Consider the following 27,962-nt stretch of genomic DNA (forward strand, 5'->3'; position numbering starts at 1 on the left):
GAAGAGTGGCAGTCACATGTCGACTACCGTTACGTGGACTCCGTATTACATGATTTCGATGGTTGCGCTGCTTGTCGTAAAGTGTACATTTAAAAGAAAACAAAGATTTCCTATGTGATATAGAAAATTATATTACAAATTGTAAGATATGTTACTGCAATTTAAAAAATTCTTATCTCTTATGTGAAAAGATAAATTAAAGGTAAATTTTATATATTTTCATAAATAAAATATTATTTTAACAGTTAAAATATAATTTTAGCAATGTTGCTATTTGTTAATTTAATAATTAAAAATATTTTTATTTGTATTTATGATATAATTTTTTTTAAGAATTTTATAATTACAAAAATATGGATTAATAATTTAAAATAAAATAATTCAGTTTAATATTATCTATGAATTTATGATAAAATAGAACTTAAAATAGTATTTTAAAGAGAATTATTTTTTTTTAAATTAAATAATTATACAACAAATTTTCATATATTATTTTTTATGTAAATCAATTTAAGTATTTTTATTCGTTTGTAAATATAATATCTTTATAATATGTTTTATAATTTGAAAATTATATCATAACATTTATGAAATTAACAGAAAATAACATTTAATTCTATTTTTTTATATTAAATAATTAAAAAATTAATAAGAAGAATAATTTCATATAAAATTAATAATTCTTTGTCTTATTTTCAATACAACATAATTACATTGCATTCAATTCATTATTAAAATCTACGATTAGTGTATTAACATCTGAAAGGTCAACGACATTAAACTAAGTCTTTTTAACTATATTCAAAGTGAGATGATGTCTTATGAGCAGTCTTGATAAAATTTTCACGAGTGAAAATCAAAGATGATGATTCGATAACATCGATATTATAATTGTTAATCTAATATATAAAGATGATTTAAAAAAAAAAATAAATAAATAAATAAACGTCTGAAAAAAATTTCACGGTTGAGGCAAAATTAAATGCGCTAGAAAAATATGTATCCTTTATTACGGCAAATGGACAACCCTTTCTTTCTTCCGAGACACACGCATGTTTTCTTTGGATTATGCAATCGCCTTTCGTGTACTACTTTTATGCAACGTTCGTGTTTCAAGATCCAATGATAAACTTTACGACTTTACCTCTACTTTTTTTTTTTTAAATATTTACTAGGGGAGACTTGTTTTATAATTGTAACTTGTTTTATAATACTTGGAAATGAAAATTACTTGGTTGATTTTGTCAATCGATTGTTAATCGTATTTTTGTAAAAGAACTGTGGGAAAATGTTTAACAATAAGATATAAATGTATCAAAAATATAGATAATGATATAATCGTGTTTCGATATATATTAAGTAAATCTAAATTAATAATGAAACAGATTTTACTAAAATCGAAAATGAGATTTCGTTAATTAAAATTTTTATTATAATGTCAATCATTTTATTTACAGGTATGTATTTCCGGAAGTAACAAAAAATATCTATTGATGATTAATTATAAAATTATAAATATCAAATATAGAATTTTTGATTCTATATTCTATATTCTATATTCTAGATTGTAAATTAATTCATGTTAAACAAATAGTTTTGTAGCATAGCTAAAAAAATTATAGACAAAAAATTAGATTAATAAAATTTAAACATTATTTATTTTTATTAAAAATATGAGAAATTTATAGCTTTTAATAGTTTTTAAATTCGTCATGAATCATTAAAAATTTAATCGAAATAATAAAAAATTATAGAACAAAATAAAAGTTTATTATTTGTTTATTATTATTTCTTTTTTCAAAAAATTGAATTTAAAATTATTGACATTTTTCAATAAAAAGTCAATTGAATGTGTATTTAATTGCGAGAAATTTTCAAATTTAATTTTTTGGAAAATAAAATTTTGAATGGATAAATTTTACTTCAAATCTTTTCTTGATTATAAACATTTGAAATAAAAGTCACGAAGCGAAATAGTAGGACCTAAAAATGATTCTGCTATATTCAAATTTATCAAGTTTCGTAATCAAGTTATTTCGTTATTTAATTACCGTTATTGCCGACTGATAAATCAACTAAATGACAGCATGAACGATCTAAAGGAATTAGAGAAACGATCCTTGTGGAAAACAATGAAGGACCCATGGGTTTCGCCAAACAAGACGTAACAGTAAACGTATGTCCGAGTGTCTGGAATTCGCCTCATCTATGACAGGATCGACGAATTCGGGGCCTCTGCAGCCCCAAAAGGATTCCTCGCCACTTCTGGCACGATTCTCTCCCTTCGATCTCTATTCGACACCAGAGAGCCCGACGCTTCGAGGTCACCGTCAACGACTCTCTCGAAAGATGACATTGACCTCGTCGAACGGCCAACCGATACAACTTACTCCTCTTTGGGAACACGTGGTTCGTATAATTATCCCGCGTCATAATGTGTCTTATGAATCAAATAATATTGTTTGAAATCTGATTTTTTAAATAACAATTAAAAATAAACTAAAAAATATAAATTATATCAAATAATTAATTTTTATATTAATCTCAAGTAGAGTTTTTTTTTATAATCTAATTAATTGATTTAATATTTAAATAAATTTAACTGTAATAATATTTAATAATTCAAAATCACTTAATCTTCATTAGTTTTGAAATTTCTATTTAACAATGCATTATAATAAATAAAGAAAACAAAGGATATTCAAGGATTGATTTTTTATCCATACTTCTTTTTGTTTATTGCACTATTCAGGTACGCACTAGAAAATTTCCAAATGAGGTGGATACCCGTTCAACCTTCTTGGAAATATCTGATAGATTACGTGATCCAGAATGGGAAGTGCGTCAGCACGCTCTTCGTGTGCTTATAGATGTGCTACCGACTTTGAATGCTGACATCGTGGACAAGGTCATGCAACCAGTGGTACCAGAACTGGTCAATAATTTGGGTCACCCTGCACCAGCCGTTCGCAAAGGTGCCTTGGACGCCTTCCGAGTTTTCCTTATTCATAGTAATGACAGAGAAAATACTATTAAAAACGTAAGAATCTTATTCGATGATATATTTCTTTTTAATTTTATTTCGTAACATTAAAATAATTGAATAAAAATCATTCATAGATATGCGTATGGAAGAGCGTTAATTTATTTACAAGCTATAGGATATTACATATAAATCTAATAACATTTCACAAATTATCCTTTTCCATTTTCATGTTATATTCATAATATGTTTCAAAATTTTCGGCAAACATATCAGATAGATAGACAGATCCATGCACAAGCAATTTCTGACCTTGCAATCTCCCCACTATTTTGTATATTATCATGGATCGATATCTAAACGCAATTGTATTGATCGTTCTCTTGCAGATTCTTGAGGATGGTCTAAATCGTTCGGAAGTACAGAATTCCTTTCAGACGAACGTTACCACCGGTGTGATCTTAAGCGTACCCTCCCTCCTGTTTCCATCGTCGAGTAGTCCATCGCCTGATTCCCGATTTGTCAAGGAGGTAACAATAGCCTTGGCCTCCCGGCTGGCCCAGGTACCGCATCAAGAGGCGGTATTAAAATCGTTAACGAAGATCCGGGATGCAATAGGCGTGGAAGAATTCGAGAGCTATCTGGAAGATTATGACAACAAATTGAAGAAGAATATCGAGATTTTATCCAAAATTTATAATATAAAATCTAATAGGAAGAACCTAAAAAAGGGTACGGATGGAAAGAACGTGGAAAAAGTAGAGAAAAATTTGGAAGGTAAATGGGAAAACGACAGCGACACTTCTGGTATAGCTGAAGAAGAGGACGAGATTACTAATATGCCAGCGGCCAGAGTGGTATTAGAAACAGAAATTAAGTTCAACGAGGAGACAGCTATCACTATGACGATTCTTGAGGAGAAGGATAATAGTGGAGACGAGCAGAATGCAGAAGAAAGTGGAAGAGATATGAAAAATGTGATTGAAGGGAAGGAAGATCTTGATAAAAGGAAGACACCTAGAAGAGTTCATTTTGGAGGTGAAATAGTTAAATTAAGGACTCCTGATAGTGATGATACAGAGTCTGGAGAAACTACTCTTAAAACTAGAATTCCGCTTCCGATTTCACCTGTTACTAAAATGCCCATTAACCGTTCTAGACCGTCTTCTCAGCCTTGTAGTCCTCACAGAGAGCCTAGAAAATATAGAAGAATATCCAGGTCTGTTTCTAATAGCCCCAAGAGAGAGATATATACACATAATGCGGAACTGAGTCCTAAAAAGAGTATTCTTACTAGGACTAGTAGTCCATTTCTATTTAATAATAACGCCGTTGATGAAACGAGAAAAAAGAAAAGTATAAGCAGACAAGAAGATAAAGATAATAAATATAACATCGAGTCTAGTGCAAACGGTAAGAACACGAAGATTGTTGAAATTGGTGGAAAAGTGGACAAAATTAAAAAGCCAGAAGTTGTGTTAGTACAAAATAGTCAAAATATTAGTGCAATAAATCCAAATATAAAAATTAATCATTCTGAAGATGTTTCTTTAATAATAGAGACTTCTAAGAATGATTCAAAAGTAGAATCTGACGATTTTGGAATGCAGAATAAAATAATTGATATTAAAGTTAACAAAGATTGTTTGGAAAATAAAACATCTGAAAATATTCAAAAGAACAATATGGAAGAAACAAATGAATCTTTAGATATCAATCAAAAAGTTGATTCTTTTTTCGGTTCTGTGGTGAAAAATGAAACAGAATTAAAATATATAAAATTAAATCAAGATGGAGTTATACGGAAAGATGTAAAATTAAAAAGTGATAAAATGAATAGCTCGAGAAACGATAATAGTGATTATGTGTCGAAGAGTGTTGTTTGTGAACAAATAAGTGAATATGACGAAGGAAGTGAAAGTATTATCAGAAAAAATGAAAATACTACTTATAGGTCTGACAAAATGGAATTTATATCAGATGAACCAAATTGGGAAGATCTAGGACTGGTTGATCATGAAGTATTGGAGGATCTACATAACAAAGTAAGTTTTACAATTAAATATTTTATTTATTACATATTTTTTTTCAATTACATATTTTTTTACATTTTTTTTAATAATTCGATATTTTTATTATTTCAATGATTTTTATATGTATTATATGTATTATTGACTATCATTTAATTTTTTTTTAATATTTCTAATAATTTTTTAAATATTATATAATATTTTTCAAATTATTATTATTATTCTCTTAATTTCTATTTTAAAATCTTTTCGAATTTAACTTTTAATTTTTCAAATGTCAAATACTTGTTAAATTTTTTATTCCATTTAAAAAATTTTTGCTTCGTACTAATATCTATCAAATATTCATCATTCTCGAATACTTAATAATTTTAATTACTTCCTCCACGAATTCTCTTCATACCATTCAATTTTAATCAAACTAATTATTTCCATCACGAATTAGATTTCTAGAAACACATATATACATATACAGTAAATAACTACTGAATTTATTCAAAAAATTTTTTTATTTTTTATTTTTTATTTTTCTGAGAAATAATATATAATATATAATAACTAATATATAATTTAATTTTTCAAATATAATATGTGTATCAATTATCTTTTATTATTTAAATTAACGATTAAATAAAAAATTAATAAAAATTAAAATAAACAATGCTTAATAAAAAAAGATATTTAAACATAAACATTCGACGATAATTATTCATAATTTCTACATTAAACAAATCCATCGAATATACGTACATATACATTACATGCGATAGTTGCTGGAAATAAGAAAAAAGATGAATAAGGTAAGAACAACAAAACGAAGAGTCGATACACGCATAGGTGAGTCTAATTGATGCTGTTTAAATCACGTTACACCACGCGACGAACTTTTGCTATAGAAATCGATTGACCTAGTTCGGTGTAATATATCAGAACGATCTGTCCTAAAGTTGATGGTTCCCCCTTTAGTCGAATTAATGAGTGGAATGAGACGAAAAGCTAATAGGGTATGTTCGATATACTGAGAAAATCACGCAATGTAAAATTCGCTATTGATAAGGAATATGTCACAATTTTATAAAAAAATTGTCTTTTCTCTATAATTATGTGGTATGATGATGAAAATCATTTTTTTATGAAATAAATTACAAACTTTAATCAAATGTTATATAATTAAATGAATTAAAATTAAAAAATATTGTGTGTAGAATCTTTATCGAAAAATTTATTACAAAATATTAGGAAATTGTTACATATTGATAATACTCATATGGTGAATAATCGAAAAGTTCAAAATCCAACTTGAACTTCTCATATAACTTTTCTACCATATCTCTATTTAACTGGCTGAAATATATTTTCGATGCATTCGAGTGACTACGATTATGTTGCCATCTTGGTTTAATTTTTCCTTGAAGATTTAATTTATGAATCGCGTAAATTTGATCCTGATATAATGTTTCCACCTATGAAACATGACAAATATGATAACATATAAAAAAAAATTATTGGGGAACAAAAAGTAATTGAAAAAAAAGTATTATCATATTTTATGTATCGTAATCCCTCAAAATTTAATTGTAAAATTAATCTATATGAATTATTACCTTTGCAATTATGTCGTAATCTACAATGCAAAGTGCACAGAACCAATAATACGGCATCCAATGATCATCTCCATAATTGGGCAAATCAGTATCAATTAAATATTGCACAAATTCACGAAAAGTTGGTTCAATTCCCGCCGGTGGAGGTACGCCTTTCTGTCTGATCTCCTGATTCCTTTTGGGCCGTGTGAAGTTTGCCCCTTAAGAAGCAAGTGACATATCTCGTTATTAACCTAGTATTTGAGCAATGAATACATTGCGGTCGATAGGTTTTCGTGACTCACCACGGTACTTTTCAACAATCTTGCTACCATATTTCTGATAAAAGTGAAGTGTCCCGTGTTCCCTTCCAGCCACAGAGTTTTCCAGTTTATCGCGATACGCGCTCAACAATCTTTCAAATGGGTGCCTTACCACTAGCAGTTTTTTCGTAGTCCTTAACACCTATTTGAATTTCTTAGGTTTAGTCTTTTTGCAAGAATAGATATTAACGGAATTAATCAAAGATTTTGAAATATAGATATATAATTCTAATGAAAGTTTCTATGAGAAGTTGAGTTATGCTATTCCGTTTATAATTTAATTTATGATTTCAATTTATTTATTCCAGAAATTGTTAAGCTCGTGAGTATTATATTTATTTATTATGATGTTTTATTCACACAATTTATAAATAATTAATTCACAGTATATAAATAAAATATATTTATTATTTATTATATAAATAAAAAAATAAGTAATTTTGCATTTTTTTGTTCATTTATTTTTTTGTATTCGAAATATATCTATATACAATATAATTCGCGCTATAAGCTAAAATAGGTTATAGATTACGTTCAAAATAATAATATTTATAATTTATTCTTTTTAATAGATTATGTTTCATTATATATTGTTGATCATATTATCAACGATATATCACATTTGGTTTACAATGTAATTTATATACGAATGTGCTGTTTATTAATGAACAATACATTACCTCTTCTGCTTCTGGAAATTCGAGTTCCGGTATTATTCCTCTAGCAATGGTCGATATTTGCTTCTTTCCGTTGTTCAACTCCTCCTCGGTAACATTCATTAAGAGACATAAATTGTATATCCACGTTGTACTACCGGCTTTGTAAATTGGACAGTATGATAGATCGCGTGATCTACGTGGCAAATAATGTACATAGATACACTGCTAATTGAATCAGTTATTATTAGAATAATCACAATGGATAATTTGATTTAAACAACACTCGTTACACATATATTATATATAATGAATTAAAAAGTTATTTTTAGATTTTATGAAAATATATAATTATTGATATTAAAATAATTAAGAAATTATAAAATATATATCAACAAATATAATAATAATAAATTATTACTATAGTTTCTTATTATACTTTATTAATTGATTTAAATGATTTATTTAACTAACCTGATAATATAAAAAACACTATATTGTGGTGCTGGTGGATGTTTAAATATGGATGGTTTATTAAATTCCTTGTATATTCCTAAATTATATTTTTTACATATGTTTTTTACAATCAATAATCGTTTTAAATTTTCATTTTCTGTTTCAATCTAAAATAATAAATCTTACTATTAAAATGCGTTTTTTTATTTAATTCTTTTTATCAAGTCTTCTATTGATGTAAAAAAGTTTCTTATATAATTTATTTATTTATAAATTTATATTTATTTACGTACTAATAATCTGTTTAAATCTTCTAATTTTGTTTCATCTTTATCTTTATCGAGAAGAGATTTTATGATAAAAAAAATTAATCCACAACCAATAATATATTTCAGAATTCTTTTCAAAATTTTAATACGATTTCTGAACATGATTTTTATTTTATATAATTTATTTTATATAAAAAAATTATTATACATTATTATATTATATAAAAATTATTAAATACTAAATTTTCAATTAATTTTATTTAATTTATTGAAATATAACGATTACTAAAATATAAAAATTTTAATATAAATATTAAAAATAATTATATATTGATACTTAATTAAGAACAATGAATATGAAGAAAAATTATTAAAAAAGTTAATTATTAAGAAAATTTTTTGATTATTATAGAAACAAGTATTTATCATAAATAATAATACATAAAAAAAAATTAAAAATTATTACACAATATAGTTCAGAAAAATTTTTATTTACTTTCACATATTAAAACTTTTCAAAATGGTAAAAAAAGATATTTAGAAAAAATTATTTAAAAAAACTTTCTTAAAAATTATTTTCAAAATGCTTATAATTTTACTTTAAAAAGAATATTTAAGAGAAGAATGAAGTAAATATTATCTCTTTTCACTGGTAAGGCATTGACTGACCGGTTTCGTGTTAGCATTCTGACAGTGATGGATCTAGAATATTCTAAACCTGTAGCAAAAATTTTCATGGTAAAATTTTAAATTTTATATTCAAATTTGCTAAGTAAATATTTCTACTATGTGTTTTATTTAAACGTTAGAGAAAATATTCTTTTAATAATAATTCTAATTATTCTAACAAAGTTCTTAAGTATTTAAATTTTTTAAATAAAAAAATTTCTTACAAGAAGATATAAATTGAATAAATATTCGTAACAAGAGAAATTTTTCCGGTGATGAAGGTTTCTTTGCATTATCAACTAGATTAAACTTATCTAATGTTATCAAGTAAATTCATTCCTAAAGTCAAGTTGAATGCATTTCGACACGAAGACTAGGAGACTCCGTTACATATTAATTTGGTTAGTTGGTATTTCGATGGTCAGATAGATAGTGGATAAAAATGTATTTTTATGCTGAAATATAATCGTGTAAATTAAAAAAAAGATTTGTATCATTATTATATTATACAATAGAAATAAATATAATTTACAAAAATATTTTACCATAAAATTTCAAAATTAGAAAAAAAATTTTTATTGTGAATTATTATTTTAAAATTTTTATTATTTAGAAAATCTTTTATTGAAAAAAATTATTAAATAAAAAATTTTATATAAAAATCAAGAAATTTAAATTTTGTAATTATCATTTTTCTTTATATATTAGTGAATATTGAGTACAATTTTTTTAATATTAGTGATATTTATATGCACAAAATTGACTATATGTATAAGATTTCTAAAAAAAAAACAGTGAAACATTATTGTGATTATTAATATCCTGAAGAAATAATGCACTTGAAATATTATAAAAGTATTCTTCTTGAACGGAAGTTCAAGGTCCTTCTAAACCTTTCCATGAATATCATTGTACGTACTGTGTAATAAGAACTAAAAAAGCAAACTAAATCGTTTAATATTGATCCTCTATGTCATATAATTCTCAGCACAAAAGAAGTACTGTTCTTTTTCACACACGAATTAATGATTCATCTAACTTTTAAGTTAATTTATTTTTCTAGAAAAAATTATTTTTTTTCAAAATTTACATTTATTATTTCAATTTACATATGGAATTTTAAAAGTCATTATTTGATTCTTTTAAACTTCTTCTTAAGAACTTCTTAGAAAGTGTAATTAGTTTAAATAAATAATTAATTTAATATTTTTATATTTAAAAATTTTATTATTTTTAATTACACTTTAGATTACAAAATTTTTATCATATCATTTTTCTTTGTATTTTATGACTTTAACTGTATGTTTTTTATAATCAATTTTATTTAACAGATATATATATCTATATATAAGATATATATATATATATATATATAATTATATATAATTAAACAAATTGCTATTTCAAAACAATCAATTTTAATGATTTATGATCATTTTATAGTTATTCTATATTTTCAATGAGTCAAATATAATATAAATAATGTTCACATAGATTTATCGTTTTTATTTAAAATGTATGTATATATTATTTTAATTGCCATTATTATCTTTTTCTTCATGGAATTTCTTCATTACCATAATTTCCATAAAGAATCACAGCATTACTCGACTAGGATTAATCATATTTCTAACAGGTATTTTCTTTTGAACAATGTTCCCATCTTCGTAGCAATAAAGCATTAGATGAATTATGCATGCTGCTTCGTTTTCCAGCCGTCGGACACCATTGAAATAGTTCTAGATGTTGGAGGGCGCCAGTATGAATATTCCATGGATGAAAAACAAGAAATTTGTGCGTAATATTATACAGCGCGACTTGTTGATAATAAGAAAATAATTAGGAATGTGTTGCTTGCAAAATATCGGTCTTCTACCTATTTTATTGATTGTGTATTGTTCTTATATTGATCACATTGATATTTAGCAATTAAATAATAAACATAATCCGATAGAAACATATGCAATTAATGTTACAAGGAAAAGAATCCTCATTGTAATTAAAAAGATGATCTAGAATGAACTTTAGGTCTCTAAAATAATCTAGAAATAAACTGGAATGGAATGATAAAAATCAAATATATACAGCATATAAGAATAAGAAGTGGATAAGAATGTATACTTTACATTTTTAAAAGCTTACAAAACTCAGATATAACAAAGTTTTATTTTAAAAAAAAATTTATTTAGCGATTAATAAATTAAAATTTGTCAAATTAAGATTAATTAATACGATTGTTTTATTTTTAAATATCTGATAAACTATTATTGATTAAGATTATGCATATATATATATATATAAACTTATTATAAAGCATGTGATATAGAAAGATTGTTAGGTCTTACAATCTATATGTACTACTTAGGAGAAGCATAAGAAATTAGTCTGGCAAGAAAGATATTAATCCGCTTAAACATTATGTAATTTAGAAATTAAATAAATCGAATACAGTTATTTATATTTTTTTTTATAATTATATTATAACTAAAAATGATAATAATTTTACATTTAAATTAAATAAAAAGTGATAATAGAGCTTGAAGCAAAAAAAAAAGGCATGAAATGTTATCTGATGAATTCAGAATAAAGACACGATATATTCGTTTTATTAAGTTAAAAAGATTTGATGTGACATATAATATCATTATTCTTCATAGATTTAATAAATAGATTTGATTATAAAAAGTCGAGAATATTGACCACTTCCATGTAAATAGAACCAAATCGGAAAGCAAATATAGATATTACCAGTGCATTGCATTCAGACTTGCTGCAACGATCGATAATGTTCAGTCGACGACTGCTGATTCTTGACCAACGACATTATTTATAAATAACATTTTTCATATAAATATTTTATATATGTATAATATAGTTTATATTTTTGGCAAAGAAGAATAATTTTTTATTATTCTTTAGATAAAAGAGAATATATAAAATTAGAAGTATGAAATGAAATTTGTACTTACATATTATTAAAATGAAGATTAAAATGAATAACACTGAATTGTTGTGTAATAAATAGTAAATAAATAAAAATTATATTTAAAAAATAAGAAAAAAAGAAAAAAATTACAATAAAAATTAGATAACGTTAGATCGGAAAATTTACAATGTAAATACTCGGTAATCATTAGTCATTCCCATATTCCCATTACTGTAGAATTCACTTTAATAAGTTATGAAACTGTTTATTTTAACTCTTGACATTTTTTTCTCTTTTGTTGACTGTTCCTTTTTATATTCAGCAAAATATAAAGAATTTTTAACACTAGTTGAGCTGTATCAAAATTAAAATTCAATTTCATTACTTCACAAGTGCTTGAATTCGAACATTTATTCAATTTTGATCATACATAGAAAAAGATGTTGATATAAATATAAGAGATATAATGTCTTAAAATCAAACAAAATACTTTTATAGAATTTTTTTCATTATATATTCTCTGTTTTTTGTTGAAAAATTTATGTTTTACTAAAAAAATAAAGAAAAAAGAGAGAAAAGATAAAATATAATTTGATTAACTCAATCAAATATTGTATATATTTCTATAAAATTAAATAATCATTCCAGGATGATTGGCGTGCCCGTGTCAGAGGTTTAGAGAGAGTAGCGTCCGCTTTGCGAACGTCTTCTGCTCTAATCGCGATAGAACCCCGATTAGGATCTCTTTTGCATGCAGTGCTAGGCTGTGAAAGGAGCTGTCGTGTAGCTGCTGCTGGTTTGGCTGTGGCGAAGGTAACTCGCAAATTTACTCCTTCAATCTAACTGTTTTACTCATTGCTTTAATATAATATGAGTCATCGAAGCATTCCATTTTGGATCAAATGATTTATTTCATTTATTTATAATGAAAGTAATGATTTTATTTTTGTTTTATATGATATATTGTTTATATTGATTGTTGAGTGTGAAATTTTTCTACCCTAAATTGTGTGCAGTAATATATACGCTAATATTTAAAAAAGTAAATAGTTTAGAAATTATACTTTGAAATTTTTTAAATTTCAATATAAATGCAGTTCTAAATTGTTAAGCACTTTTTAAGATACGATACGACTTGAAATATCAGCTGGGTCACAAGAAAAAGTTCCATAAATTACTCGTTGCCTAAGAGTCACGTAAAAGTAGAATGATATTTTACTATTTAACAACAAAGGTATTACTTTTTTATTATCTTATATGATTTAAAAATAAAAAATGATTATTTTAAAAAGCGGAAAAGAGAATAAAATAAAATTTTTAGGTAATATTATTTTTATAAAGAAATTTTGTATTCTGATTCAAATTCTTGTGATTCTGATTTCTCATGTTAAAAATAAAGTTCTTAATTCTCATTTATTGGCATCAGGTAGTCGTAGTTGGAGTAAGCGAAGAAGCTTTGAGAAAACGTTTACCACAATTGGCATGGGGTTTAGCAAGGCATGGTGGACCAAGCGCAGCTCAATTGGCCAGAATCGCGATGCTTAGGCTCAGGCCTGCTCTTCTCTTGGAACAGCTTCTGCAACCACAATGTTTGAATGCTAGGAATGCGAAGGTGAGATTTCTCTATTATTTTTATCAACATTTTTTTCTCATAATAATTCTACTCTCTTATCCTTTCGATATTTTAGACCAGGGAAAATTGCTTACAATTGTTAATTTTTTCGTTGATAACATTTCCAAGTACGGAATTCAAAGTGGACATTATGGCTAATAAAGTAGCTAAAATGTTGAGGGATAGACGACGCAGAGTTCGGCAAGCAGCACTTGATACTTTAGCTGTTTTAGCACAAATTTATGAATCAGAGGTGATATTTTATTGTTTTTGTAAAATAATAATAATTTTATAATTATTTACAAACGCAAAAACAAATTATTTATGAAAAATGTTTAATAATAATGTATTTAATAATAATAAAATATAATTTATCCTACATTTAGGAAGTATTAGCAGCAGGAAAACGAGCATCGGAAGGTTATCACGATGGAGAGGCAATGATGTCTGCTATTAGAGCTCGTCTGGCACGAAAATCTTTGCCTCTGGTCTCTGCGGACGGTCTTGTAATATATGGTTTACAAATTTCACCTACTGTGCAAATAGCTACAGGTATATTTTTTTATTATATTACTGACGAATCCTTTTTATTTCTTCGTCAAATTAATTTTAAAAAAATTTACGAATAATTACAGTTACAGTTAAAATGTTTGGAAAAAATAGATTACTTTTGTTTATAAAATATAAAAAATAATATAAATTTCATTTATTCGGGTAATATGTATTATTTTAATATATATGAAATTTGTGTAGGTCCTGATGTCGATTGGATCGTAGCTGGAAGTGGTTCAATCTCACCTGCTATCGGACGTACTAAAGGCCAATTTATAACAACGAAGAATTCTTCCAATAAAGAAAAATTTGCAAGGTAATTTTCTGAAGTATACATTAAATCAATTCATGTTCATTTCTCTAATTATAGTTATATATTTCTGAAGTATACATTAAATCAATTGTTCATTTCTCTAATTATAGTTATATATTTTTAAAAATAATCATATTTATAATAATTTAATTTTAAAATTAGCTACTTATTATAATGTATTTTTCATAAATTATGATGATATAAAAAACTTATTCTGTATAATTTATAATTTTACAAATAAATATTATAAATTTTGTTTAAAAATTCTTTTTAAATTCTCTTGTAAATAATAATAATCTTTATATATCACTTAATTAGTAGAAAATTGATGTAATTGTAATTTTTAGAAATGAAAATACAAATTATCGTGAGAATTTATGGAACGAAAGATCAAATTTCGTTGCACTTGGAGTTGGTATGCATTCTAAGACAGAACAGCCTGTAGTATGGCAAATAATTCCATCACAAAATCAGGTAAAATTCTAAGTTTCAAACTAATTCCATATAAATTAATATTAATTTATATGGAATTAGTTTGGATAAAAATTGTATAATTATATTAATTTAATTATAATAGAAATAGAATATGTTGCCTTGAAAAAAAGGATGAAAAAGCTTAAATTTCCTTAACCTTGTTCTTTCATATAATTAAACATAATTCAAATATTCAAATATCCAAATTACACAGATATACATATATGGATATTAAATAAGTATTAAATAGAATCGAGTTAATATAGAGCATTAAAAGAACATTATATATCGTAATTTATTACATTATATAAGAAAAAAATTTATATATTGAATTATTAATAATTTCAAAGACCTTATTAATAAAACATAAACTTGAGAAAAAAACTTTAATTTTATTATTGTTGAAGTTCGTTCGCGTGCCGTGAAGTCAACTTCGTTTATAAAATAACATTTTAAATCGGAGCATTAAATTGCAAATCATGACTTTATTTTGGATCTATATATATGCACGAATTTAAATTGCAATGTATATAAGTAACATATGGTTTTATCACATTTCATAGTTTTCACTTTAACATTAACTGACTTATAAAGAAACGAAATTTTTTATTATACAATCATGATTTGCAATATTTATATTAACGATTAATCGTATCGTGATATCTGTAGATGAATTCAGTACAGTAGAGTTGAAAATACCATTTGTCTTGTTTTTTATTGGTTTATCGAGTAAATAGATATGAGAAAATTCATTCGCAGAGTTGGGTTATTTTTAATTTCGCGTGGAGAACACGTTTATAAACCGATGATAATCAATTCCGACGATGTTCGAATAATATTATGTCCTATCTAAATTTTACCCAATTTTTAAAGATATTTCAGGTTAGTATGTTAATATTTTTAATTATTAATTACAAAAAAATATTATTTTAAAAATAGTAATACAGTAAATTATTTTTGTAAATTATTTTCACATTTATATTATTATTGTTATAACCTTATATATATGTATACAAAATTATGTACAATTAATATGTATTTGTATATGCATATTTTTATTTTTTATTTAGAATACACTATGTGAAGATGAATTGAATTTTCAAACAAATCGAAACGTAAATACGAGTATTTGTAGTGGTAACTATAATATTTTTATATAATTATTATTCTTATATTTGATATAAGAACAATTAATAATTTTAAATTATCTTGTTACACTTTAGGTAATGCTTTCAATTCAAACATAAAATTTCGAAATCAAACGAGAAATCTAGGAACTACTAGAGAATCTGCGAATTATCGTAATATTATTGAAAATAATTTTGAAAAGAGAGTGAGTTTTATAAATTATATTCTTAGTTTATATAAAATTAATTTATAATTTAAATTAATAATTTCATATATAATAATAAATGATTTTAATAATAACAATGATAATAAAATATACAATTGAAAAAGTAAGAGAAAATGCAGAAATTTTGTTGATCTTTTATAATGGTCAGTTAACGAAGTATTATATTTAAAAATTTATTTCTTCGATAAAATAATTTTCTTAATATTTTGTTTCTTTCTAATTTTTCTTATTTATCAATTATAACTATAACAATGACAATTTATAATTCATTATACAATAATTTATAATTGTTAGTAATAATAAATACATTACAGGAAAATAATAAAATAGAATCTAGAATTCCTTTATTTTATACTCGAGAGAGTGCTCCGAAATCCACGGAACATAATTTTTTAATAGACAAATCTTCTAATTTAGATTTAATAAATGTTAATTTGAGGAAAAAATCAAAGAATATTATGGAAAATTCTAGCAATCGTGGAACTTCTCAAGAAGAAAATATTAGGTATTATATAATTTTAATTATATATTTGTTAATCCATTCACAGCTGATATATAATCTTTGTATTTTATAAAAAAATTTAAATTATAATATTAATAATTGCAAGATCACGCCGCGTCATGCTTTTATGTGAAATTGCGTATTTTGAATTTTTTGAAAAAGTTAAATAAATAAATAAAATATTAAACAATTAACATATAAAAAAATATACGATATGATATATAAAAAAAATAAATGAATTTTTTTTATTTTATGAATACTATTAAATCAAGTAAGTACTTTTTTTTTTATTAAATTATTTTATTAAGTAAAAGTTAAATTCGGAACTATCGTTAAAAATCATCAAAAAATACTCATTAAAATCACAGCTCTGAATGAATTAAATTTTGAATAATAACAGAGATTGGAAATAATGGAATTAATTAATAGAAGCTGTGGAACTATGTATCAGAGAAGAAAAAATAAACAAGAAAATAGTACAAGTATGCATTATGACAATTGCCGTTCAATGAAGAATCTAAATAATACAAATGTAGATTGTAATACAAATGTAAGCACTTGAATTAACAAATAATTACATAATAATCGAATACAATTTACAATTACAAAAATGATACAATAAATAGAATAAATGATAATAAATATTATAGAATGTCGACGAACATACGAATCAAATAGTTTTGGATAATAACTCGAGATTTTATCAAAAGTTTATGGAAAGAGATCGACATTCGAGAAAATCTGACATCAAGTCTAAATATGTGCGTTCAAGTTCTATAGAAAGTCATCAACCATCAAGAAATGATAATCAATCACAAACATTTATTATGTACAATATGTAAGTATTGTCTTTATAAATAGATAAAAGAAATTAATTTTATGTTGTTATAATATTTTATATTACGTGATATCTACATAAATTTTTCTTTGTTTTATTAATTTTCTAGGTACAATACACCTTTACATCGAGAAGGACGATTTGTGGATGAAAATTCTTTTCGGCCATTGCAAAAGACTCCTCCATACAGTAAAATAGATTTTATTAGAACCGGCGAAAATAATGATAAAAATTTATCATATGTAAGTATCATTATTTTCATCAAAATATTATAATATATATTAAAATTTAAACTTTGCAACTTGCCAAAGCTTTTTAAATATTATTAATAAGATACGTTTTCATTATAGATGAAATCTTATCGTAAAACAAAAGACGTAGGTGCTCAGAAAGTTAATGATGTTGAATTAACATCATCAGACGCTCAAACTAGCGAATATTTTCCTGCGATTAGCACTGAAACTCCTTACAGAAGAAGATTACGTTCGTTATCACCATCTCAATTATATCATCGTCAACAGTTTAGAACGACTTCTAACGAGGTTCATGCATTATCTATGTTCGATATGTAAGTAATAATTAATTCTTTAAAAATATTTTACGCTTTTCAAATAAATATTATAAAATATATATTAATTTAAAAATAAAAAAGTGTAAATATATTTATGCATGATATTTATTAATTTTCTTTTTTAATTTTTTTTATTAATTATTTTGCATATATTCTAAATTAAATCAATAGATTGAACTTCGTATTCATAAATAGTAAATTAAATCGTATTTGTTTGAAAATAATATGCAATTATTATTTTACGAATATGATTAGGTATAATTAATTACATGCTAAATACTAGTAATCACTTTCTATAGACAATCTCAGATAATAAATAATTGTGATTATTAATAATTATAAATAATTAATTTTAGACAATTCTAAATATTTATAAACAGTTATAAATATTTAATATTTATGACGATATAAATATGATCAATATATAGATAATTGAGAATTGATAATCGCATAACAAATTATATTTATAAAATTCGAAAAATTCACAAGTGAATGAAAAAATTTAGTAATTTAGAGATATACAAGAATTTAAAGATTTCAAGTACATAATAATTCTTCAGATAAGAATTCAAATGGTCGGGATAAGAATTCAAAATTTAAATGAATACTCGAGAATTCATATATCCATAATTATATATCAATAATTTAGATACTTAGAATTTTAAATGTTTTAAAATTTAAAAATTTTAATTACATAAGAATTCCAATACCAATTTAAATGTTTCTAGATATTTATACATTTACTTGTAAGAAATGTACAAAGTAAATTCAATAATCGTAACTATATATATATATATATCTACAGGTTTTATATCTCACTTTACAATTAGTGACGCTATTTCATGGTGGTATTATCAGTAACTTTGTATTAGTGTCGATTTTCTGCTTATTCTTTACCATTGTCCCTTCAGGAAATTATTATTTCCACATATATATGCATGGAAAATTACTGTAATCACTGATACATTGCTAGACGTATCGTGCAACTTTTATGACTTTTTAACTATACTTCTGGGAAGGTGACAAATGCACAGTTTTTGTAATATTTCAATCATAATATCACTATATATAACACCGAAGAAATTTCTTAACACATTTCTAAGAATATAACAAATGACTTTTCAAGAGAAAACTTTACACATTGAATCGATAATATCGGAACGAATCTATTCTGTTTACTCGATCGATTTCATAGCACAGTGTTAAAATGAACGTGAGTCAGAACTTTATCTTTTATCCTTGAATCGTCTTTAAATAATGGCCATTTTATTCTTTATGGTGTTATTAATGTTTTTTAAATTGATTGAATTTAACTTTTTTTTAAAGAAAAAATTACTTCAGTAATAATTTTTAATATATTATATAATATATTAAATAATTTGTTACTTTATACTATAGAGTTTAATTTCATGGAATGATAAATTTAATTTAAAATAATTTTGAAAAATTTTAGCAATTATAATTTATTTTAAGAAATAATTATACAGTGCGAAAAATGAGCAATAATGGCTATTTCTTTAATCTTATATTTTATTTATTTACGAACATCATATTTCTAAGAATAGAAAGAGCAAATTTGCAATTATATTTCAAATTGAATAATTACGCCGTGAATATAATCTAATATATAACAATTAAACTCATTAAAATCAAAATTTTTAAAAAAATTATATAATTTAATTATACAATTTAATTTAGATCAAAAAGTTAAAAATCTATATATATACAAAATATATGATTAGTATATGTACATGTTAGGTTAGATCAATAATATAAAAATTCATAATTTAGAGATTATAATTTAAAATAAAAAAAATTAGGATTTATATACATATATTATGTAAACATTATTATAAATATTATATTATATACTACTATTAAATTAATAACTATAATAATATTAAAATAATGTGACTTGAAATATAATGATATCAAAAGTAATTCGATATTTTTGTTGATATGAAATCTACATATATAACATATAAGAAACATCTTATAGCAAGTTCATAGTAGAAGGTTAAATCATAAGGTTAAGGTTAAAATATAATGGATCATTTTATAGCATTTTCCTGATTTATTGATAACATAATAATATTAAAAGTACGAAAATCAAAAAGATATGATTAAAAAAACAATAAAAAAAAAAAAAAGAACACAGAATCACAATTTACGATATCTGTTTATTTTCACTTTATATTTATAATGCCTATATTTATAAAATTCTCAGCTAGGCGTCCGAAAGGACTCGATCGGTCAGTGTATAGTCATTCAGTAGTAGTATCACGGCATTAGAAGAGAAACGGGGGGACCAGAGGGGGTGACCGGAATGGAGGGAGCAGCAACGGTCAGCATCGGGACAGCCGACGTTTACCGCTGGGGTACAGTCGTGCGTGCGTCGTTATTTGTCGCGTTATTGGAATTTCCTTTTATCCCCTTTTTCGATTTCTTTTTTCTGTTTTCTAAAAAAACAAAAGAATTAATTGATCGTGTGCTCGACCATTTTCATTTTATTCGTTAAAGTGATTTAAAATGATTCGAAAATTAATCGTACGCGATTATGTGTTCGAATGTGATACACTTTCAGTATAATTATCGCGATATTTTACATCTTATGATGATTGATCGGTGTGTGCACCGATTATAGCCATCGAATTGATTTTATTTTTTATACTTTTATTTTCTTCTTTCAATTAAAAGGAAATTTTATAATAAAAATATATGAAATATTATTTATTATAAATGTTGTACAAAAAACAATAGTGTTAAAAATATAAGATAATTAAAGTTACATTAATTTAAAAAATTAGAAAAATAAAGTATTATAATAAAAATATTGAAATTTAATCAGAACTTAATGAAAATTATATTAAAAAATATTTTTTTTAACTGATATAAATATTTTTTTTATTTTATTTGATATTCGTTTTAATATATAAATTTATTATTTACAACACATGTTATATATCTATTTTTATTTACAATTATTATATCCAAATTTTTTTTTTATTATTTTAATATCTAAAAAAATAAAAGAAAATTAAAATATAAATATTTTTTATAAATTTTTTATTAATAAATTATAACATTCAAAGATTTTCATTATAAAATTATATTTGTATTAAATACACATTGAATATTTCATAACAAGATATTATGATTATTCGTTATTTAAAAAGATAAACACAAATTTATAATTTTTTGAAATATTAATATTTATTTCAAAGTTTTTTCAAAGCTATCTGGATAAAAATTACTCATCATTTATACTATATAGATTCGAAATGGAAATAATTTATTTTAATAGATACTATTTTAGGATAGATCAATAATTAAATTAAATATTTCTTAATTCATATATAAATCTCATTAGATGGATTCGTTAAAAATAAAATTTTGTGTTTTTAATAAATAAATAAGAAAAATGTTATATATGATTATTATGCTACATGATGATAACGTATTTTATTAATTAGTATGACGAAAACTTAATAAAACTTTATAAAAAAATGAAAAAAAAGAAAAAAAATTTTTCATTATAACAAATGTTAATATGATATTATCTCATAAAATTACTCATAAATTAATATTTTCTAATGATTTAAACAAATCTTTCATATCGGAAGAAATAATTTCATATTGGATTTATAGCGAGGATAACCTAAAAAATTCATTAAATTGCAAAACAAGAATGCACGCGTGCGCGCTAAGTTGATGTTGTACAAAAATAACTTTAATAAACTATACAAACAGCGTCATTAGCATGACAAAGACTTTCGATCGTGATTGATAGACATTATCAATCGAAATGATCTTTAAGTACTGTGCCTGGCCAGAAGAGGGCAATCAGGGCGACAAAGCCATAGTTTTGAAAAATAAAGCATCGAATTCGATCGAAAGAGATCAGAATTTCAACGAAGAATCTCGTGATCTACGAAAAAAAGAATATAAGATCGCAAATACTATTCTTCGTTATTGTCCATGCGCTTTTCGATGCAGGCAACCAGTGGACATTGAAAAGGAAGAGGAGGATTCTATTTTAACTATTGTTACTACGGTTAATACCACACCAGTAATTCCTTTGAAATCGAATAGTAACGAAACAATGTACGTTTTTTAAATTTCGCGAAATTTGAAAGTTTTAAATGAGAAATATAATTATCTTAGATATTTAAGAAATTTAATTTAAAATAATTCGAATTTGAGAATTTGAAACAAAAATTGTTTTAAAATTATAAATGAATCAAGAATAAAAAAAAATAAATATAAAATATTTGATCTCCTTTTTTTTCAATAATAACAAATTTTAAATGAATATTCTGAAAATTTTGAATATTCTATATGCTTGTAATATAATAAAAGTTAGTATCTTCTTATAAACAATACATCCTTTATAGTTTTATGTCCTGGATATTTATTAAGATTATTTTATGCAAGAAAAATAGCTATGTATTCAGAAAACTATAGTGTGAATTCACATATGATGAATCAATACTATTTTTTTATATTTTCCTCTTTAAAATAAAGAAACTAGGAATCAAATATTTTTTAATTATTATTCATTATCAAAATTTTTGTTCCAGAGACAAAGCGGTAAAGGAAGAAGAACATAACGAAAAAAATAAACATTATTTTTTACCAGATGATCATTTCGGACGGAAAACGTTGAATGTCGCTCAAACACAATATGAAGGTATATATAAATAATAGAAATAATTTTATTGCTTCAAAAATACTTTAAAAATTTAAAAGGAAAAACAATATCCATGTATGTAATACAATATTAATGATTTGATATTATTACAACATGTAAATATATATTGTTTTATTCATAAAGATATTGATTTTTTTTCAAATGATCAATAAATTGTATATATAAATAACAATTATAATACAAGGAATGAATTAAGATCATTGAAGTATTTGAGTAAACTTTTAATCGTTAAAAGCAAAGTGAAATAACGTTTAGGATCTGTAGGACGATCGAAAGTCCACGAACTGGAACGCGAGGTTCTTAACCTCGGACGAACGTGTAAAGCGTTAGAATGTAATCAATACTTTACCCGTAACGTTTAAACTGTCTAAACGAACAATTTTTTTTATAAAGAATTATTAAAATTAATTTTTAAAGAAAAAAATAATTTGTTTAATTCCTTTAATTGAAAAATTAAATTTTCAGTGAATGACCAAGAATTTTCATCCTCAGAAACATTAGAAAATAACGATCATCAAGATAGTGAACAAGACGTGCAGAATACCCAAGATGATAGTGATTTCAGATCGTCTACTCCTGAAGGACAAAATGTGGATACAGCGTTTAATATTATCACCGGACAAATAAGTCCTCCTGGTCGAGATACAGTCGATTTTGTAAATATTTGTTTTAATATTATTATATATTTATATTTTAAAAATATTTTTTTTAATTATAATATAAATAAAATAAAAATGAAATAAAAACTAGAATAAGGTATATATTTATCTAAAATCTGACAACAAAATTAAAATTATTTGAAATAAAAAAAATTGATGATAAAAAATGTAAATAAAATTTAGGGAGCTATAATTCAATTATAAAAATTTATTATTTAGATATCGTTGGATAAAAAAATCGAAACTGAAATAGAAGTAACAAATATATCTATCGACGATGATAGATCCAAAGATGATTGGAACAGTGATGAAGAATTAAAATTTAAAGATCGAAATCGTACAGTATCCAGAAACTCAGAACATGTTGAATATTTCGAAGAAAATCAAACTGAGAACGAAATTAGTATTTCTGATGAAATAGAAAAAATAAATGAAGCTGTTTTGACAAACAAGAATTTACAATCGGATTCTGAAAATGAAGAAACATTGGTTTCAAGAAAGTCCGCCAGTTCACAAAAATCAAATCGATCATCAAGTAGAAATTCTATTAACTTCGAGACGTCGAAATCATCAAGATGTGATTCTCGAAATAGTCCACATAAATTGGTTAGTTAAAAAACATAAAAATCAAAATTATAATAATATATATAACGATATAACCTATTTAAATATTAGATCAATGATAAATAAACTTTTGAAAGTGTATATTTTGTTTATATTATATTTTTTTTACAGAATTTTGAATCCGAAGACAATGATTCAACAGATTTAAATAAAGACAAAGATATTTCCTCCACAATACAGCGTGATATTATTCAATCAGAAGAATTAAGTCAATCGCGAAGAGAATCGAAATCAGAAGAATCACCAGCCATCATTATTGCCTCTAGACCTCACTCATCTTCTGAAATTTCTAATTATATTGAAAACCGTCTAGAAACTAGTACTCAAATAGAAGAAAATCTCAGGGTAACACATTTATTATAACAAATATTTAAATTGTTTTATATTTATATTTCATTTAAGATTTTTCGTATTTTTATTGCTTTCTTTTTTTATAGTTTTTTAATGAATCCAGTGAGAACAATGATTTGGAAAATGGACAAAATAAAGATAGTTCCAGTGAGACGAACACTGAACCAGGAATTTTAAAAATTGAAGTAATATTTTCGTCCTAACTTTTGCTAATCTTCTACTAAATATTTTCATATAATTCTTTAATATAAAAAAAAAAATCTCTTTTATACAAAATTTATTGAAATATTTTAAATACATTGAATATATTAAATAATTTTTATATCTAGACTCAATCTGTAGAACCAGGCCCTACAACCAAACGAAAGCCTTCAAGAGTTCCTCGCATTTCAGTACGCTCGCGAGGCCGAAGCAAAGGAAACTTGGAAAAGATAAAACCAATAGTACAACAATGTTTTGTTCAACTTGAGAATAAAGACTGGTAAATCATTGAAATAATTAAAAAGGAAAATTAGTTTAAAAAATAAATCAGCATCTATTATCTTATTTAACAATATTATATATTCAGTTTTTATTATTTAACAAAACTTTAACTAAATAATAAATAGATACAATTAATTGCTACAATTGTTAATTTCTTATTTCTCATACAGGGAAATTATTATGAAAGCATTAAAAACATTATCCCAGATTGCAAAACAACAACCCGAATATTTAGACATATGTGCTGCAGCAACGATAAATCGACTTGTAGCTCGTCAAATAAAAAGTCTTCGCTCTCAAGTGGCGCGAACAGCATGTTTAGCCGCCGGAGACATTTTTAGCTCGCAGATTCGTGGCATAGATCAGGTAAATTATTTTATTTTGTGTTCATTAAATGCTTAGATATGATATGAATTTTTATTTTTAATAGGAATTCGATGATATAGCTGGATCATTGTTACACAGAACAGCAGATACTAATCGATTTCTTCGATCGGATAGTAATGCAGCATTGGATCGAATGATAGAACATCTTCCGCCTCATAAAACGATCACGGTTATCGTACAATGTGGTGCAAGGTGAATTATTTGTTATTTATGAATATAAAAAATTCATGCAATTAACGATAAATTGAAAAATTAGATGAAAAAATTATTTATACCTTTATTTAGCCATCAAAATGCTATCGTAAGAGCTGCTACGGCTAGATTGTTGGCTTCGATAGTCGATCGGATAGGACCGGAGCATACTTTAATTCTACCAAAAGATGTAAGGGATAAATTGCTTTCTACAGGTGCAAGGTTATTAATTGATGGAAATTTGGATGCTAGGTAAAAATATCGATTAATATTTTTTAATTAAAAATATAAATTATTCCATAATTACATTTTACAAAATGATTTATATTTTTTATATTATAATTTTTTAGAAATCATGCAAAAAAGATGTTTCGAAGGCTTACACGTTGCGAAGGATTTCGAAAAGCTCTTACGGACGCTGTACCGGAAACAACTTTAAGACACATTGACAAAACCTTAAAAGCCCTTTAATCAAATAATTGATCGTGTAATCTTGCATGTCGCTTCGCCGTCTGGATCTTGTTCAATCAACGAAACTGCTTCTTGTGAAAAATGAAATTGAAGCTGTTTATGAGTTTCAGTGGCGTATTCGATGCGATCTTCGTGCACGGGGAAAAATTAAAGAATTTTATCTAGATTATGAAAGACATTTTTTTCACATTATTGCTATTTTTTTCCTGTATGCACGAACATATGTTTTCTTCCTTGACACATAAACCAAATGGAAGAAAGATGAAAGCATGATTGCTCTGTTAAAATGACTGATTTGAATGTTTCAAACTTTTTGATACTCTGATGTATGTCCGTACATTTCTTTTTTATACCGCTGTATAAACAGCATACATATTTAGAAACAAAAAAAAAAAAATTTATTTACATAATGTGAATTTTTAATACTTTATAATCAATGTTATTTTATTATAATGCTTTGCATCTGAATTTTTTTATAAAATTTAAAATATAATTTTCAAAATATCAGATAAATTTGATACGGGAGTATAATTTTTTAAATTTAAAAAAATTTATTGTTTGTTAATAAACAAATAGTTAATTAAAATTTAAATATATATGAAATTCACATTATGTAAATAATTTATGCTCAATAATAAAATGTAAACTTTATTCTAAGAAAAAAACAAGAAATATAATAAAATAATTTTTACGTCACACTTTTAAATATAAAAGATAAAAAAGTTTAAAGTTACAATTCTATTTTGGATACTTTATTTATCAATTAATGTAATTGTTACTTTCAGAAATTGTTTTCAATAATACTTATTCGAAATGTTGTCTCTTGAGAAATCAGAAACATGTAATTATAAAAAATTTATACAGAGTTATGTTAATGAAATTTATGAAATTATATACAGATTAATATAATGCAATAATGATTTATCAATAATCAGAATGCTCAATTTATTAATTAAATGAATTATAATTTATAGTAATAATTTTCTTGTATAAATAATATTTATATAAAGTTTTAAAACTTAAAATTTTATTGATTCAATTAAAAATACTGAAATTATGGTATTTCCAATGTTTTAAATTTGTAATTGTTCAGTAGACATTAGATATAAATTTTAACAACATAAAATTAATTAGATGAATTACGGAATGAAAGAAAAGATTTATTTAAAAATTTCAAATATTTACACGTTTCTTTATTCAAACAAATACTTGTCTTTATGCTGCAATTATTAATAAAATAAAATATGATATGCGTGAAATGGTATTGTTAACTTTTACTGAAAGTAAATTATAAACAATATAAATTTAATTAATAATTCGCAAAATTTCGATAAAATTTTGCTTTTTTTTACTTCACCAACTCTTCCACAAGGAGTTGCAGGAAGAAATTATGATTAGATTATAATTAAAGAAAGGTATGCATTGCTTGTGGCAATGATTCCATTTCAAAAAATAAAATTTTTTTTAATTTATTCAAAGAATAATATTACAAATATTATTAACATCAAATAATTGGAATATATCACAGTTTACATTATAACATAAAATATTATAATAACAGATATAATAATAAAAATTATTAATTAATGATAAAAATCTGTATTCATTTTAAAATATTTTATAAATTTGCTATTTAATAATTTGTTTAAACATCAATGTTTAAAAAATTATCAATAAAATTAAAATATTATCACTAATTATTTGATATGAAAAATATTTTTGAATTTTATAAATTATTATATTTTATATTTATTTATATAGTTATAGAAAATTATTTCGAATTATTGTTATAATTTAGAAAAAGCGCTACAAATTTGTAAATATATAAATAGTTATGTACAATATGGAAGAACAAAAAATTTTATGTGAAAGACAAAAGAAAAAAAAAATTGAATCCTATAATTAATTAATGAAAAGTATAATTCATTTAACTGTTATGCAATAAATTATTTTTATGATATTTTTATTTTTAT

General features: G+C 24.1%; 2 protein-coding genes across 5 annotated transcripts; one reads left to right on the forward strand and one right to left on the reverse strand.

Moving 5' to 3' along the window:
• Nucleotides 1-6: 6 nt before the first annotated feature.
• Nucleotides 7-27,961, forward strand: LOC100870786 (uncharacterized). Of its 4 annotated transcripts, none has more exons than XM_086911218.1 (27): nucleotides 7-202; nucleotides 2,103-2,409; nucleotides 2,753-3,040; nucleotides 3,373-5,028; nucleotides 12,544-12,708; nucleotides 13,322-13,507; nucleotides 13,584-13,760; nucleotides 13,894-14,059; nucleotides 14,261-14,375; nucleotides 14,720-14,846; nucleotides 15,917-15,983; nucleotides 16,070-16,179; nucleotides 16,515-16,705; nucleotides 17,132-17,252; nucleotides 17,353-17,540; nucleotides 17,650-17,782; nucleotides 17,891-18,108; nucleotides 22,692-22,801; nucleotides 23,288-23,478; nucleotides 23,701-24,087; nucleotides 24,217-24,450; nucleotides 24,543-24,641; nucleotides 24,786-24,937; nucleotides 25,110-25,305; nucleotides 25,370-25,518; nucleotides 25,612-25,770; nucleotides 25,869-27,961. In XM_086911218.1, the coding sequence occupies exons 2-27, from the start codon at nucleotides 2,179-2,181 to the stop codon at nucleotides 25,987-25,989; spliced, it is 5,937 nt and encodes a 1,978-aa protein (XP_086767344.1). In that variant the 5' UTR covers nucleotides 7-202; nucleotides 2,103-2,178; the 3' UTR covers nucleotides 25,990-27,961. The 4 variants fall into 4 exon arrangements, with proteins under 4 accessions (XP_086767344.1, XP_086767346.1, XP_086767345.1 ...); XM_086911220.1 differs by having other exon boundaries at nucleotides 23,315-23,478; XM_086911219.1 differs by having other exon boundaries at nucleotides 17,135-17,252.
• Nucleotides 6,209-8,986, reverse strand: LOC100870662 (carbohydrate sulfotransferase 11). The gene is made up of 6 exons (XM_012486986.2): nucleotides 8,325-8,986; nucleotides 8,050-8,198; nucleotides 7,600-7,771; nucleotides 6,902-7,061; nucleotides 6,618-6,817; nucleotides 6,209-6,476 (listed from the first exon to the last, which is right to left on the reverse strand). Exons 1-6 carry the CDS (start codon nucleotides 8,460-8,462, stop codon nucleotides 6,249-6,251), a joined length of 1,047 nt encoding a protein of 348 aa, XP_012342440.2. The 5' UTR covers nucleotides 8,463-8,986; the 3' UTR covers nucleotides 6,209-6,248.
• Nucleotide 27,962: the final 1 nt, after the last annotated feature.

This window comes from Apis florea, unplaced genomic scaffold (assembly GCF_048593485.1).
Source record: "Apis florea isolate Af1SG1 unplaced genomic scaffold, ASM4859348v1 contig_3203_pilon, whole genome shotgun sequence".
NCBI lineage: Eukaryota > Metazoa > Arthropoda > Insecta > Hymenoptera > Apidae > Apis > Apis florea.

Coding starts and splice junctions, on each gene's coding strand:
- LOC100870786 (XM_086911218.1), top strand. CDS start 2,179: ATGTCCGAGTGTCTGGAATTCGCCTCATCTATGACAGGATCGACGAAT. Junction 14,060..14,260: donor TACTGTGCAAATAGCTACAG/GTATATTTTTTT, acceptor AAATTTGTGTAG/GTCCTGATGTCGATTGGATC. Junction 16,180..16,514: donor AAAATAATTTTGAAAAGAGA/GTGAGTTTTATA, acceptor AATACATTACAG/GAAAATAATAAAATAGAATC.
- LOC100870662 (XM_012486986.2), bottom strand. CDS start 8,462: ATGTTCAGAAATCGTATTAAAATTTTGAAAAGAATTCTGAAATATATT. Junction 8,199..8,324: donor AAGATTTAAACAGATTATTA/GTACGTAAATAA, acceptor TTATTATTTTAG/ATTGAAACAGAAAATGAAAA. Junction 7,772..8,049: donor AGTGTTTTTTATATTATCAG/GTTAGTTAAATA, acceptor TTTGCCACGTAG/ATCACGCGATCTATCATACT.